At 41.5% G+C, this 16,272-nt stretch overlaps 1 protein-coding gene across 1 annotated transcript in view; it reads left to right on the top strand.

Moving 5' to 3' along the window:
• Nucleotides 1-16,272, top strand: part of zgc:152951 (uncharacterized protein LOC569013 homolog) — a 46,461-nt gene that overhangs the window by 2,376 nt on the left and 27,813 nt on the right. The window contains exons 2-3 of the mRNA XM_055645039.1: nt 12,887-13,303; nt 14,265-14,376. Coding sequence (XP_055501014.1) covers nt 13,052-13,303; nt 14,265-14,376 — 364 coding nt within the window. The 5' untranslated portion in view covers nt 12,887-13,051. The remainder of the gene's footprint in view (nt 1-12,886; nt 13,304-14,264; nt 14,377-16,272) is intronic.

Here is a 16,272-nt window from a genome sequence, read left to right as displayed (position 1 = left end):
CAACCCCCTAAGAATTTTGTAAGTTTCTATAAGATCCCCCCTCAATCTTCTAAATTCTAGCGAGTACAAGCCAAGTCTATCCAGTCTTTCTTCATATGAAAGTCCTGACATCCCAGGAATCAGTCTGGTGAACCTTCTCTGTACTCCCTCTAAGGCAAGAATATCTTTCCTCAGATTTGGAGACCAAAACTGTACGCAATACTCCAGGTGTGGTCTCACCAATACCCTGTACAACTGGTTTGCAATTTTTTTTTAATGATAAATTTAGCTTCAGAAGCATTTTCTTGCATGTAAAAACCCACTTGAGAACCATGGGTGATTTTACAATTTTACAGCCAGATTTATCACTTCTAAAACTTTTTAGATACCAAAGGAATCGAAAAAACACAAGGAATGCCTTACTGTTGATGAAATGCAGTGGGCAAACGTGATCATTTTCAATTTTGATATCTGCACGGCCAATGTTCGTCAACCACTTTAGCTGTTGTTGTCCCTTCAGCTCTCGCTTCTCTCTACCATAATTTCTCCTCACTTTTGGAATTCTGAAATATCTCTCACGGTTACCCCTATTTCCACAAGTTTTTACAGCGCAAAAATGTACCATTTTGGCGGTTTTTAACAAGTAAGAACGTACGTGTTTTGTGTGTTACTAGTGTATGCCGGAAGCTGGCTTGTACTCCAGAAGGATTGACCTACTCCTTGCGTCACGCCCTTTGACTTGATGACATTACGCGCAACCTCCCTCTAGAGCTTCCATCACTTTGCGGATGATTGATAATTGAGTGAGTGGGGGTGGGGGAAGTGGAAGTAGTTAGAACCAGATTAGTCGAGTTTTTTGTGTCCAGAATACTCCAGGCAATCGTGTAATTATTCAAACGCATCTGTGTTGCACCTGTACTGGACAAACCTCACTGGAACCATAGGTCTTCAGTAGTAAAGCTGATATGATGTCTGCCTCTATAGTCTTTACTGCAAGCCATTTCTTAATTCCTTTGGAAGTGGGAGTGATCCCAGGAGAAGCCAAGGTGCATCATCTGGTTGAATATGGTGGCACGTACATCGGCTTTTTCCTCAGCGTTCCCATGCTCTGCAATCAATTAAAATGGTGATGTTGTAGCTGCCTCTTCCTGTTAGCTGTTGAAATAGGCGGCTATGGGCAATGGATGCAATGTCCCCATGACCAGCATGAGATAGGCAAGTAAAGATTGATGACATCCCTTTGAATTGGAGGATATGGGTATGATCCTAAGTCTGTGTACCGTAGAGTGAGAAGAGAACAAGCGGTTCTTTACTTCCAAGTACGGAGTATTCCCTTTATCCCAGAGTGATTGGGGATCGGGGAAAAGAAAGGACTGAATGAGTCTTTGTATGAGAGAAAGTTCATATTGTGTGCGTGTGAAAGAAGTGCATAAGGCCAGAGTGAATGTCATGGTGTGGTATGTTATGGAGAGGGTTGCTCAGTCCCATAGTGCCTGGTTGCAAGAGTGAGACCGAGAATCCTTGCCGAGAGTCATTAATTGAGATGAGAGGCTTCAAGGATTGATCAAATGGGAACTAGCAGCGAAATAAGTGAAACGTGGCTGAGGCTGTCAGAAAGATTTCCCCCAAAATGTGTAGTTACATTATTTATATTAGCATCTGCAATGTTAAAATGAAAAGTTTCATTTGTGGATTATTTTTTTTTCGCTTTTAGCATGCCCCCCCCCCAAAAAAAAAGCTTTCTGTAGTCAATGGTCAGATTAAACTGCTGTAATTGAGCAAATCAGATGCAAAGAGATTCTTACAAACAGCATCAATGTGATCAGATATCCTCTTTGACAAATGTTGATAGCAGAATAAAGTAAGACAGAATGGCAGGGATAATTCCCGTACCCCTCCTGGAGTCATAGTCATAGAGTGATACAGTGTGGAAACAGGCCCTTCAGCCCAACTTGCCCAAACCGGCAACAATATCCCAGCTCCACTAGTCCCACTTGCCTGCGCTTGGTCCATATCCCTCCAAACCTGTCCTATTCATGTACCTGTCTAACATGATTAAACAATGAGATAGTCCCAGCCTCTTTTGGCAGTTTGATCCATACACCCACCACCCTTTGTGTGAAAAAGCTACTCCTCCGATTCCTATTAAATCTTTTCCTCTTCACGTTGAACTCGTGTTCCCTGGTCCTCGATTCCCCTACCCTGGGCAAGAGAATCTGTGCATCTATCCGATCTATCCCTCTCATGATTTTATACACCTCTATAAGATCAGCCCTCATCCTCCTGCGCTCCAAGGAATAGAGACCCAGCCCACTCAATCTCTCCCTGTAGCTTACATACTGTAGTCTTGGCACCATCCTCCTAAATCTTTTCTAAGCCCTTTTCAAGCTAGACAATATCTTTCCTATAACATGATGCCCAGAACTGAACACAATATTCTAAATGTAGTCTCACCAATGTCTTATGCAACTGCAACATGACCTCCCAATTTCTATATTCAATACTCTGACTGATGAAGGCCAAAGTGCCAAGCCTTTTTGACCACCTTATCGACCTGCGACTCAACCTTCAAGGAACCATGCACCTGTACTCCTCGATCCCTCTGCTCTACAACACCTACCCAGAGGCCTACAATTTACTGTGTAGATCCTGCCCCTTGTTCGACTTCCCAAAATGCAACACTTCACACTTCTCTGTATTAAATTCCATCAACCATTCCTCTGCCCACATGGCCAATCGATCCAGATCCAATTGCAATCTTTCGCAACCATCTTCACTATCTGCAAAACCACTCACTTTTGTATCATCAGCAAACTTGCTAAACTTGCAGAGCAGTCTACCATGCGGAAACTTGTCGAAAGCCTTACTGAAATCCATGTACATAACATCTACAGCTCTGCCCTCATCGATATATTTGGTCACGTCTTCAAAGAAATCAATCAGATTTGTGAGACACAACCTCCCTCGTACAAAACCATGCTGACTATCCCTAATCAGCCCTTGCCCATCCAAATGCCTGTATAACCTATCTCTCAGAATACTCTCTAGAAACTTTCCAACTACAGATGTTACAACTATAGTTCCCAGCATTTTCCCTGCAGCCCTTCTTGAAAAGAGGCACAACATTTGCCACCCTCCAGTCTTCCGGGCACCTCTCCAGTATTTAAGGACGACTTGTAAATTTCAACCAGGGCTCCTGCAATTTCCTCTCTAGTTTCCAGCAATGTACTCGGATATTTCTGTTCAGGCCCTGGAGATTTGTCTACCTTCATACACAACGGTACCTTCAGTACTTCTTTGACAGTTACACTGACTGCTCTCAAGACACTTCCATTGACTGCCCCAAGTTCCTCCGTCCTACTGCCCTTCTCCTCGGTAAATGCAGAGCAGAAATATTCCTTGAGGACCTTGCCCGTCTACTGAGGCTCCACACAGAGGTGACACTTTGATTCCTGAGAGGTATCACTCTCTCTCTAGTTACCTTTTTTCCCCTTATGTATTTGTAAAATCTTTTGAGATTGTCTTTAATGCTACCCGCCAGAGCTATCTTCTGATCACTGCGGTGACATCCTCTTCAACCAACAATGCAACCCCCCCACCCTCTTCTTTTTCCCTCGCCCCTGTCTCTCCTGAAGCTCCTGTACCATGGAACATTGAGCGGCCAGTTCTGCTCCTCCCTTAACCAGGTTTCTGTCATGGCTACAATGTCCCAGTCGCTCGTACCTATCCATGGTCTAAACTCATCTGCCTTACTGGTCAGGCCACTTGCATTAAAATTTGTGCAGTTGAAACCAACCCTCCTTCCTCGCTCTCTGACTTTCACCTGCCTATTCTGTCCCACACCACCCTCTATACCAACTTCTAGCCTCCCACGTACCTCTGTCCTGTACGAGATCCCACCCCCTGCCAATCTAGTTAAGCTATCATCTATTATGCCCACATGAGAAATTAGTCGTGGCCCCAGTTTTACACCTTATATATACATTCTAGCAATGCAACCCTCATTTCACTGCACCGGAGAGTCAGCCTAAGGTTCTGTGCATGTGGGACTTGAACTTGTAACTTTCTGTTTCTGAAGCATAAGTAAGCTAGAGCTTACTGTAGTTAAAAAGACCGTAATGGGTTTGGTACTGAACTGATCAATGGTATCCACTTGGACAAACATTACTTTAACTTAAGACAGACACAAAATGCTGGAGAGTAGCGCAACGGGATAGGTGGCGTCTGTGGATAGGAGGAATGGGTGATTTTTCAGTGACTTATGAGAAAAACATTTTTCACAAAGAGTGGCGAATCTCTGGAATTCTCTGCCACAAAAGGTAGTTGAGGCCCATTCATTGGCTATATTTAAGAGGGAATTAGATGTGGCCCTTGTGTCTAAGGGGATCAGGGGGTATGGAGAGAAGGCAGGTACGGGATACTGAGTTGGACGATCAGCCATGATCATATTGGATGGTGGTGCAGGCTAGAAGGGCCGAATGGCTTATTCCTGCACCTATTTTCTATGTTTCTACGTTTCAGGTTAAGACCCTTCTTCAGACTGCTTTGACTTCCCTTTTGTGGAGAACCAAGCACTTGCCAAGGGCTTCTCGTTTTTTATTTCGGTTTTCAGCGTGTCAACACCCAGAACTATCATGAAACTATCATTTTGAAATTATATACAATTGTGAAACATAATAGTAGTTGCAAAACTATCTTAAACAAATTGTGTTGCATTTTATACTGATAGATGGGTTTTTTTTTGAAATCTTGGCTGTTTTGCAAATGTTTTATATCCTGTGTCCTTGATACAAACAGAAATTTGATAGAGGTCGTCACAGTCAGCCAGATGGACACGCTAAGTAATTTCAAACATCAAATGAAAGATGAGGAAATACTTTATTTAAAGATGGTAGGGGTGGGGTTGCAAGTGTAGAAAGAAGTTAGGGCAAGGAAAGGATATATCCATTAGGAGTCCAAAACTAATCACAAACAGGAAATAGAAAACAACAATGAACTAAAAATAGTGCACATCGTGAAAAGAATGAGGTAAAACCACACAAATGTTGCAATTGGAGAAGAACACTGTGTAGCTCCTTTTGCAATCTCAGCCTCTCTACTTGCAGCAGACGGGAACAATTTGCATTTACATTACAATCATACCTTCTCAAATTCTATTGGGCTATAGGTGTGTACACTGATAATAATGAGCTCAATTAATAATTCATGTTTGCTTGTAATATTAAACGCTAAATAATTTTAATTGGCCGGTCAATAATTAAAAGTTTGCAAAAGCTCCTTTGTTTGCATAGAGCCATGCGGTCTTTTCTCATAGAGAGGGTAGATAGGACTATTTTAATATCATATCTGATATTTGCGGTTCTTAAGTGCAGTACCATCTTGGTTGTCTTCTTCAGCAGTCGCTTGGGATTGAAGGTGACCTGCTTCACCCAGTTTTGAGGTGACCGATGAGGACACTCCAAGTCTCATTGATTCTTCCACTGATGCGGTGGACATGTGTGGGTAGTTTGGGAGGTGTGTCCTCCTTTTGTTTGCGTCACATTTCCGCTTGTTCCCAGTAAACTGGACTCAATTTCCAGCGCTCCTGCCATGGGCCAGGGATTCCCTCTAGTTTATGGGGTAAAGGGATTTTCTCCTGGAAACTTTGAGAACATTCTTGGATCACTCTCCCTGTGATAATCTATTAGCATGACGAGGCTCAGTGTAGAGTTTCCATTTCAAGGATCTGGCATTGGATGCGTGAATGAAGTGAGCTGTGTATTGAAGCCAATTAAATGTTATTGTTTTGTGTGTTGGCCAGGGAGAGAATACAAATGTTGGTTAGTTTAACCTGGCAATTTGGAGAACTTTACAGTGACATTGTTGGGCAGGGCGGCCAATTCTCACGCTTTGAGCCTGAGAATCTCGCATTTGAATAAGCTCTCACGCTGATCAGAAATTTCTCACGCTCTGTGGTGAGAAATTCTGTGATCAACGAAAATTAAAAAACTCAGATAAACTGCACGGTCCGCGGGCGTTGGAGAGCTGGGGCTGAGGGAGGGATGGAAGCAGCGGGCGGATACAGATGCGGGGAGTCGGGGCTGGCGAGTGTTTGCAGGGCTGGCGAGTCGCTCGCTGCAGCTCCGGCCATGGAGCAGTGCAAGAGTCCCGGGCCGTTGGAAGCGTTGTGCCGTTGCCGCGAGAGTCTCTGTGCCGAGGGGACAGACTCTCAAAGGGTGGAGAGAGAGAAAGGGGAGGGAGATGAGGGTGAGAGAGGGGAGAAACAGAGGGGGCGTGAATGGAGAGAGAGAAGAGGGAGAGAGGTAGGGGGGAGAGAGAGGGGAGAGAGTGAGATGAGAGGGGGTAAGAGAGAAAGGGGTGGAGAGGGTACGAGATAGGGTGAGATAGAGGGGGAAAGATAGAAAGGGGGAAAGATAGAGATGGGGGCAAAGAGAAAGTGGAGATAGAGACAGGAGAAAGAGAGAGGGAGAGAGAGAGCGTGTGTGTGTGTGTGTGTGTGTGTGTGTGTGTATGTGTCTGTGTCTGTGAGACAGAGAGGGAGATAAAAAGAGAGAGAGAGAGAGAGAGCCAGATACAGAGAAAGAGGGAGAGAGAGAGGGGGGGGGAGTGAGGGGGGAGAAGAAGAGGGGGGGGGGAGAGAGATGAGAGGGAAAGGGGAGAGAGAGGAGAGGGGGAGAGTGAGGTGGGAGGGAGAGAAGGGAAGAGAGAGAGAGAAGGGAGAGTGAGGGGGAGAGAGAAGGAGGGGGAGAGATTGAATGGGGGGAGGGGGAAAGAGAGGGAGACAGGGGAGAGAGTGAGACGGGGAGACAGGGGAGAGAGGTGAGAGGAGAGATGGAGTGTGTGGAGGGGGGGGAGGGGGGGGGGGGGGGGGTAGAGAGGCAGGGCTGCCAACTCCCATGCATTGAACATGAGAATCACGCATTTTGACAAATTCTCACGCTGATCACAAATTTCTCTCACTCTGTTGTGAGAAATTCTGTGATCAACGAAAATTTCGAAACTCATATCAACTGAATGGGCCGCGGGTGTTGGAAGCAGAAGCATCGGCAGGGACAGATGCAGACGGGGAGTGGGGTTGGCGAGTGTTTGCTGGACTGGCGAGTCGCTTACTGCAGCTCCAGCCATGGAGCAGCCTCAGTGCAAGGCGTCGGAAGCGTTGCGCCGCTGCTGTGAGAGTCTCTGTGCCGAATTCACCCTGGTGACCGGCATGGATCAGGCTGTGGTTCGATGCATCCTGGAGGACAACCAGTGGCTGCTGGAAGTAAGTACCAAGCACTGGGTAGAAACGGTGGAAGATAGTGGACTTCAAATGGGAGTAGTTGGAGAAAGCACCCTGCTTGCCTGCTAGATTTTCACTTACTGTAACTGCAGGAAAAAATTTCCCGATGTTGGGGGAGTTCAGAACCAGTGATCACAGATGAGGACAATCTTTCTTCACACAGAGTTGTGAATCTGTGGAATTCTCTCCCACAGAAGGCAGTGCAGGCCAATTCACTGGATGTTTTTAAGAGAGAGTTACATTTAGTTCTTGGGGCTAACGAAATCAAGGGATATGGGGAAAAAACAGGAAAGAGGTACTGATTTTAGATGAACAGCCATGATCATATTGAATGGCAGTGCTGGCTCGAAGGGTCGATGGCCTATTCCTGCACCTATTTTCTATGTTTCTATGCTTGAGTATATGGCAATAAAACTCGATCACTTGATTTTGAAGCATTCATGCATGGTGGAGGTATAATGTAGTCATAGAGTGATACAGTGTGAAAACAGGCCCTTCGGCGCAACTTGCCCCACAGCCAACATGTCCCAGCTACGCTACCTGCTTTTGGTCCATACCTCCAAACCTGTCCTATCCATGTATTAGTCAAACGTTTTCTTAAATGTTGGGTTGGTCTCTGCCTCAACTACATCCTCTGGCAGCTTGTTCTTTTGTGTGGATAAAGTTACCCCTTAAAAAGTTACCTCTTAAAAAATACTTCATACAAAAAACATTGATATCATACTGCTACAATGCACTAAAACATGATTTTAATACATCAAATTTCAAAAGGTTCCTACCCTGGGAGGGGGGACACCCTTCTTCCACACCCTCTCCCCACTCAGTTGCTCCACTCCCTCACTGGGTACCCCCAAGGCCAGTGATCAGTGATCGATCAGCCACCCCCCTTTCAAAAACACACTCCAATCCAATTTAAAAGTGCATTCAGTGTAAGTTAAATCTCGCTACAGTATGCACCCCTTTCAAGCTGAAAAACGCATAAGCTCCGCACCAATGGGAAAGGGACCCCCCCCCCCCCCCCCCCCCCCCCCCCCCCAGTCGCGATGTTCCCTCGGGCTTGGTCTCTCACAATGTCTCACTCCCAACTCTCACCCAATGTTGGCAGCCCTGTTGTTGGGGGCATTTTGCATGTGCTTACATATGCCTTTTCCAGATGATCTACGTCTTAGTCATCTCAGTGTGTAGGAAAGAACTGAAGATGCTGGTTTATACCGAAGATAGACACAAAGTGCTGGGGTAACTCTACGGATCAGGTAGCATTTAGTCTGAAGAAGGGTTCGTACCCAAAACGTCAGGTGATATCAGCTACAAGGAGAAGTTGGGCAAGCTTGGGGAGACAAGAAACTGCAGATGTTGGTTTACCAAAAAAAGCACAATGTGCTGGAGTACCACAGCGGGTCAGGGCAACAACCGTGGAGAACATGGATCGGTGATGTTTTGGGTTGTGATCCTTCGTCAGACTGAAGGGTGTGAACCCGAAACGTCACCTATCCGTGTTCTCCAGGAATGCTGCCTGACCTGTTGAATTACACCAGCACTTTGAGGATTGCTACACTGCCAGAATTACTTGGAATGAAAGGTTGAACATCATTCTTTATTCCATCATTCTTTACTTCTGCCGCTCCCTGTGCACTCATTCCAAGAAATTACCATGATGTTTCCTCTACATATAATAACTTAAACTCTCATCTTGTATGTGTCTGTGTGTGTATATATATATGTCTGTGTACATGTCTGTGTACATGTGTGTTGAGATTTTCACAAAAACACTAGGCAGTAACAATAAGATTTTTACATATTGTGAGTCACATTTTTCTCCTCTAAGCAGTGAACAGGTTCACTGGAGATGTTATGCTTTATTTCTCGACTGATTGATGATTAAATTTTTTTTTTAAATTATCTTTTAATCGGCTTCCACTGATGACATCACAATGAGGTGGGCGGGCACAACGGGCTCGGCTCGGAGCCCGTTTCACACACAGAATATTCCACGAGCTTCCAGTGACGTCCGGGGGAGGGCCACATTTCTAGAAAATTCCTCAAATGCTTCAACACCTCCCCAATGGTTCACCTGCTTCATTTTCACTGCTTGATGCACTCCTTGATACTTCATGCTGACTTTGCGACCTTCAAAGCTAAGACTTCTCGATTTTTACACTGATTCCTATTAAGACATTTATTGAAGAGAAATTTTAACGTTCGTTACCACTGATGTTAAAACACTTCCCCATTTTTATACTTTTACTTCTTTGAATAATACTTAGTTAACGTTGGTTTCATTCAGATTGTAGGTATGTTACAAAACCTACCTGAATCGTCATTGGGAATCTGCCCAAAGCCATGTCCGCGATTTTGGCGCTGTTTGGAGGGGGCGGGTTTAAAACGCGATTTTTACTAGGCTGTACTAATCGCACATGTTCAGCCTAGTAAATCATTAACGAAAAATCGCTGCAAGACCCGGTCGCAAAAGGTATTATTAGTTTTATAGGCTTCGATAATATAGTTCTAATAGTTTTAAAATTACTGTTTCATTCCGCAACCTCTCGCAGCCCCAGGGTTTTATAGAGCAAACAATTAAAGGTATGTACCTTATTTTTACATTAAATGGGGCATATATATAACCCTATATATCAAGTTATCTATAGCGAGTAGCTCATTTTGGGCTTTTTATATCCCGCAGTATTTTTCTCGGCATTTGAGGGCACTAATCCAGCACTATGTCAACGTTCTAAACCAGCGCATTCCACATGAACCCACTAGAACGCCGATTTAAATGGGCATTTATTTACAGCAATTGAACACTAAATGCCTATAAATTAATGTAAATTAGATATAAAAATCATGTTATATTGTGAATTATTTGTGAATAATCTTTGGACACTTAGGCTATTTAAAAATGTTAATCTTTCCTTAAGAAATGGGCTTTTGATTATCCAAGATCACAGCTTTTTTGTAATGTCCAATGAAAATCAATAGGGAGCAAGATGCTAATTTCCGAGTATGAAAATGGTCATAACTTTTTTAATACTTGAGATATGAAAGTGAATTTGGTGTCAAAATAAACTTATTGTTATGCTTTATCTGATGGGATAAATTGCAGACTTGATTTTTTAAATCTCAAAATTTTGTAACATTGCTACAGATTGTTGATCTTAAAAGACTTCGCAATTTTTGTCGGATCACATTTATTTTAAAAGACTTCTGTCAAATTTGGTCAAATTTTAAAAGTTTAACTTCGCGATTTTTATTTTCTACGACTTCGCTGTTGGTTTCATTCCGATCGACGTGTTTATTCTGACTTTGTGATCTTTACAACGCCACCCCCCCCCCCGGGTTATTATTCACACTTACCCCCCGGGTTATTCACCTCCCGCCCCCCCCCCCCCCTGCTGCCACAACGCCTGGCTGGAGTTTTATGCGGCCATCAAGGAAGCATCGAGACCGCAGCGGTGAGGCCTGTCGGTTGAGCTGGGCAGCATCCCTGGAGAATGTGGATAAGTGATGTTTCGTCAGACTGAAGGGTCTCGACCCAAAATGTCACCTATCCATGTCTCGAGGAACGAATGCTGCCTGACATGTTAAATTACACCAGCACTTTGAGTCTTTTTTAGACAAACTAGGATTGTTTTCCCTCAAATTTGAGTGTTGGAGGGAGACCTGATGGAAGTAAAATTATGAAAGGCATAGAAAGGTTAGATGGTCAGAACCTTTTTCCCAGGATGGAAATGTCAGATGAGATGGCATAGCTGTTAAATGAGAGAGGGAAAGTTTAAAGGAGATGTGTTGGGTAATTTTCTTTACGCAGTGGTTTGTGGGTTTTTGGAATGCATTGCTAGAGGTGATGGTGGAGGCGGATACAATAGTGGCGATCAAGAGGCTTTTATATTGGCACATGGATATGCAGGGATTGGGAGGATCCGGATCATAGGCAGGCTGATGAGGTTGAGCATCATGTTCAGCACATTGTGAGCTGAAGGTCCTGTCCTGCAGTTCTATAATTGTATTTAATTCAGTAAAAGATACAAAATATTGGATTGTTAACATTCTTGGCTGGATTCATAAGAATATTCCAGTTCCCTGCCAATAATTGTCCCACCTATCAGGAATACTAGTGCTCAATCTCCACTGCAGTCCTTGAGGACTATAATGCTTTTATGTTCACATTCCAAAATATGAGGTAACATTAATATCAGGTTTGATGTCACTGAAAGGTTCTTTGTGATCTCATTGAGCTGGTCTTGGCTTTTTAAAAAAGCTTTGAAATGTATGTAGAAATGTTGTATGGCGGCCTGTATTGTGGGAGGTTGGCCAATTAAAAAGTACGTTAATAATCATGGTTGATGTTTGGGAACGGTGATAATTTAGTAAATATGCCAATGTTTTGGGCAACATGTTTTTGCTTTGAGGTTTGAAGATTTCAACAGCTTTGATAAGTAGTTAGTAGGAATGAACTGCTGATGTTGGTTTAAATCGAAGGTAGACACAAAATGCTGGTGTAGCTCCAGGCAGCATCTCTGTAGAGAAGGAATAGGTAACGTTTCGGGTCGAGACCCTTCTTCAGACTGGGTCTTCACATGAAACATCACCGATTCCTTCTCTCCAGAGATGCTACCTGTCTCGCTGAGTTACTCCAGCTTTTTGTGTCTACCTTTGATAAGCAACTACATTTATTTTATGATGTGTAATGTTAAAGAAATATGGAAATGTTGCCATTTGCTTAATTCAAAGAAGTGCTTTCTGAATTATCATTATTTTCATAATCTGTTTTTTTTCAAAGTACGGCAGCTTGGTTATTCCGATGTTGGATTTTTTAACTATGGGAATTTCTTCATTTGAAAAAGTACATTAAACAATTTATGAAAATATTTGAAATAAATTCCTTCACCATGAGAGAGAGAGAGCGTAATTTATGAGTGCCGTGAATGTCTTCAATTACATTTTTAGAAAATGATGTTGAATATTATGTAACTAAAAAGGAAAGCATTGTAGATGTGATAAATTGGGAAATAGATTTGTTAGGCAAAACATTTAGACCTGGTTTGATTTGAAGAGCTTTGTGTAATTTGCTTTTATTAGAGATAATAATCTCAGTTTCTATTTCAAAATTAAAAGGAGTATGTGGTTAATTGAGAACAAACGTGTTTGTTATAGGAGCATAATTAGGCCATTTGGCCCATCAAGTCTACTCTGCCATTCAATCATGGCTGATCTATCTTTCCCTCTCAATCCCATTCTCCTGCCTTCTCCGCATAACTCCTGATGTGCAAAAATGAGGGGGAGAAAAAAAGTTAGGAACACGAGTAATCTATTTAATCCCTTGAACATGTTCTGTCATTCAGTGAAATGATGCCTGATCTCAAACAGCACTCTCATATTCTCTATGCCCCACTTATTATTTAACACCCGTTTACATTGCTCACATCCAAAAGTTCCATTCTCGGTATTTATATTTTATTAAGTTGGCAACAGCTTTATCTTTGTACTGGAAATGTTAAAATGTGCTTTGTTTATCAGGAATAGAAAAGGGAGTGAAAATATTGAAAAACTTGGGAATGCCACATGCAAACATTAGCATTCTCCTCTTTTTACTGTGTACTGAATTAATTTATGTCAATTGTTGATTTTTAGGAATTGAGTATTTGCTGCCACATACAAGTACGAAAAGGAGCCAAATGGAATGAAGCAACCTTGACATATGAACACGTCTCAAATTCTATACAAGGCAACAGTGAAGCAGCAAGGAGGAAAATACATATACATTAACAACAAGAATTTCAGTCCAGCAAATCAAACATGGAAGCAGAGAAGCCGGCGGAAATGCAGGAAATAAAGGGCAGAATTACTATATACACCGTGACAGGATGTCTTCATTGCTTTAGAGCAAAGGCTCGCCTGATCAATATGGGCCTTCCCTACACTGAAGTTAACATCAAGGCAAATCCTGAGATTCGGAAGTACGTTATGGAGCTCACTGGACGGTTTACCGTACCACAGCTATTCTTCAACAACATCTTTGTGGGAGGAAATGATGATTTTGAAAATATGGTGGGTAAAAAACACTTATAATCAAATGGTGAAATAAAGGAATATGATTTTCAGGTCCACTCCCTACACACTAGGGGGAAATTTACTCGGTACAATTACCCCAACCCGAATAAATTGCGAGCGGTCACAGGGAGAATGTGCAAACCTCCACACAGACAGCATCCGAGGTCAGCTTTGAGCCTGCTTGTGCCATTGTGCCACCCATTTTACATAATCTGCTCTTTCTTCTGCACTACTGCTGTACTTTTTTCAGTGATTAACATTTGTGAGAAGAAAGGTCAGAATAATTAGTGTTAGATATTACATGGAAAAGAAAATGTAACTATTTGCAACTGAGTTGCCTTGAGTATAAAAGATATGATTAACCATTGTTCGTGTTCATGTAGCAATTCGTTAAACGTCATTCATGCTGATAATAAGGCTCTGCAAAAAAACTTCTGTATGTATGAACATTTACTTAATATTAATTGCATAGGATTTCTAACGTTCCAGGATATTGCCATTTCTGAATGCAATTTGCTTTAATATTCAGAAATTAAAATGTACTGATATTATCACAACATAATCCATTCTATTGAATCAATTTGTTTGACAGTCCAGCAAACTGTAATATTTCAATTTAATTAGTCTGTGTCCCTTGTTTAACAGTCTGAAACTTCAGTCTGAAGAAGGGTCTCGACCCGAAATGCCACCCATTCCTTCTCTCCAGAGATGCTGCCCGTCCCTCTGAGTTACTTCAGCATTTTGTGTCTACCTTTCTTGTTTAATTACACTGGTCATAATTTGGAATATTCCATAGACACATTACAGTGGCCATGTGACAACGTTTTAATGGTTGTGAGCAGCTCAACAGGTTTTGCATGTTAGCTAAATTGAACAGGTTGCAAATGAATGTCTTGATGTGTCTGTCAAATTACCAGAGTAAGATAGTGAAACAACAAATTACTTGCTTTCTCATCAGTCAGAAGACGAGCTTAACAAACTGATTAATATGGTTAAGAACGAGCCTGTACCTGCTGATGCACCTCCAATTCCTGAACCAGGAGCTGTTAAAGAAGAGGCACCGAAGGAAGGTCAGTAGAAAGCACATATACTAAGTATGTTGCAAAACTTACCTTCGGTGGCACTGCAGTTCTGTCGCTGCCCGTGTGCGGGACTTTGGCGCCTTTGAGAAGGGGCGGGTTTAAAACACGATTTTCTCTAGGCTGTTGAAATCGAGGTTGTTCAGCCTGCCTAGTTGCTGACGAAAAATCGCTGCGACGTTAGTTCGCTGCAGTTATTTTTAAACTAAATTGGGTTATTTAATTGTCATAGTAGATTAAAAATTATCCTCTAAAGCCGCGAATGCCGACAACAGGACGGATCTTATGTAGGGGACAAGGCAAGGTAGGTTGTTTATTTTTACATTAAAAAGTGCTTCTTAAGATCCCTTTATTCGAAATTTTAAGTTGCGAGTACGTGATTTGGGGGCCCATTCAAACCCGCAGTATCTTTCATGCCGCATATGGGCTTCAAATCCACCGTAATGGCAACATTCCAAACCATCGCGTTCCAGAAAAACCCACTCACAAGCTGATTTAAATGGCCATTAATTTACAGCAATTGAACACTAAATTCCTTCCATTTGGCCTATGAATTAATGTCAATGAGATTTAAAAATCATGTTTTATTGTGAATTCTTGTGTAAATGTTCTTTGGACACTTAGGCTGTTTAAAAATGTTAATCTTTTCTTAAGAAATGGATAGATCTTTAGATCTAGTAATTGAATAATGGAATTAGCTACAATTGGGTAACTAACTAATTGTATGCTTTAATTTCAGGTCATCCAAGTAAGATTGTTTAATATTTGATTCAGAATGCTTCAATCTATAATAACTGAAAATTTCTATCAGTTCTCCTAATTTTTAATAACGTTTTTTTGTTTTTGTTTTTGTTTATTTTATTAGAAGTTGATACAGTACAGTGGAACCTAATTTTAGGTGCCAACTATGTCATACCGTAATCCATTCTATGTACAACCTCTAGTTTTATGTTTTGAGAAGGAAGTAAGCAAGACAAGAAAAAGAAAACAATAGAAAGGGGGAAAATAGATGGTAGAGAATAGAAAAACGTGAAGTGTGTATATAAAAAAAAAAAAAAGAAAAGAACAAGTGGATAGTAGAAATAGGAGAGAAGGCCCCTTAAAAGAGAAATTTTCAAATCTTTATTCGGAGATGTAGATCTATCCACGGCATGAACTGAAATCAGTAATCTTTACGGTACCGCTGCATCACATGATTCCAAAAAGTCGATGAAAGGAGACCAACTCCTTAAGAATTGGTCATATTTATCTATTAGTCGGAGTCTCATTTCTTCAAGGTGTGCTATGTCCATCATATTCCTAATCCACATTTTAACAGTTGGTATGGTTGTATTTTTCCAAAATTTAAGTATCAATTTCTTTCCAATTATTAACCCATAATTTAAAAAAACATTTTGATCTTTATTTAAATTGATATCTTCTACTATTATTCCAAATATAATCCATTCCGTTTTAGGTTCTATTGTGGACTTGAAAAGCTTTGTAAATATATCAAATATATTGTTCCAAAATTTATTCAACTTTGTACATCCTACAAATGAATGTGTTACATTAGCGTTTTGAAACAAACATTTATCGCATCTGGGAGAGACATTTGGATAAAATTTATTTAACCTTGTTTTTGAATAATATAGTCTATGTAATAATTTGAATTAAATGATGTCTTGCATTAATAGAACAATTATGTGTGTTCATCAGATACTTTTCCCATCTATCCTTCGAGATCTTTATCATTAGCTCATGTTCCCAATCTTCTCTTAGTGCTTCTGTTGAGGGTAATTCCCTATTTAATACATTATTATAAAAGTATGATATTAGTTTTTGTGAATCAGCCTTAATATTCATTGCTTCTTCTAAACGGTCTAAAAATATAGTTTGAAATCTATG

The sequence above is a fragment of the Leucoraja erinacea genome, chromosome 13 (assembly GCF_028641065.1).
Source record: "Leucoraja erinacea ecotype New England chromosome 13, Leri_hhj_1, whole genome shotgun sequence".
NCBI lineage: Eukaryota > Metazoa > Chordata > Chondrichthyes > Rajiformes > Rajidae > Leucoraja > Leucoraja erinaceus.
The sequence above is the reverse complement of the archived record's forward strand: the minus strand, read 5'-3'. Positions and strand labels throughout refer to the sequence as shown.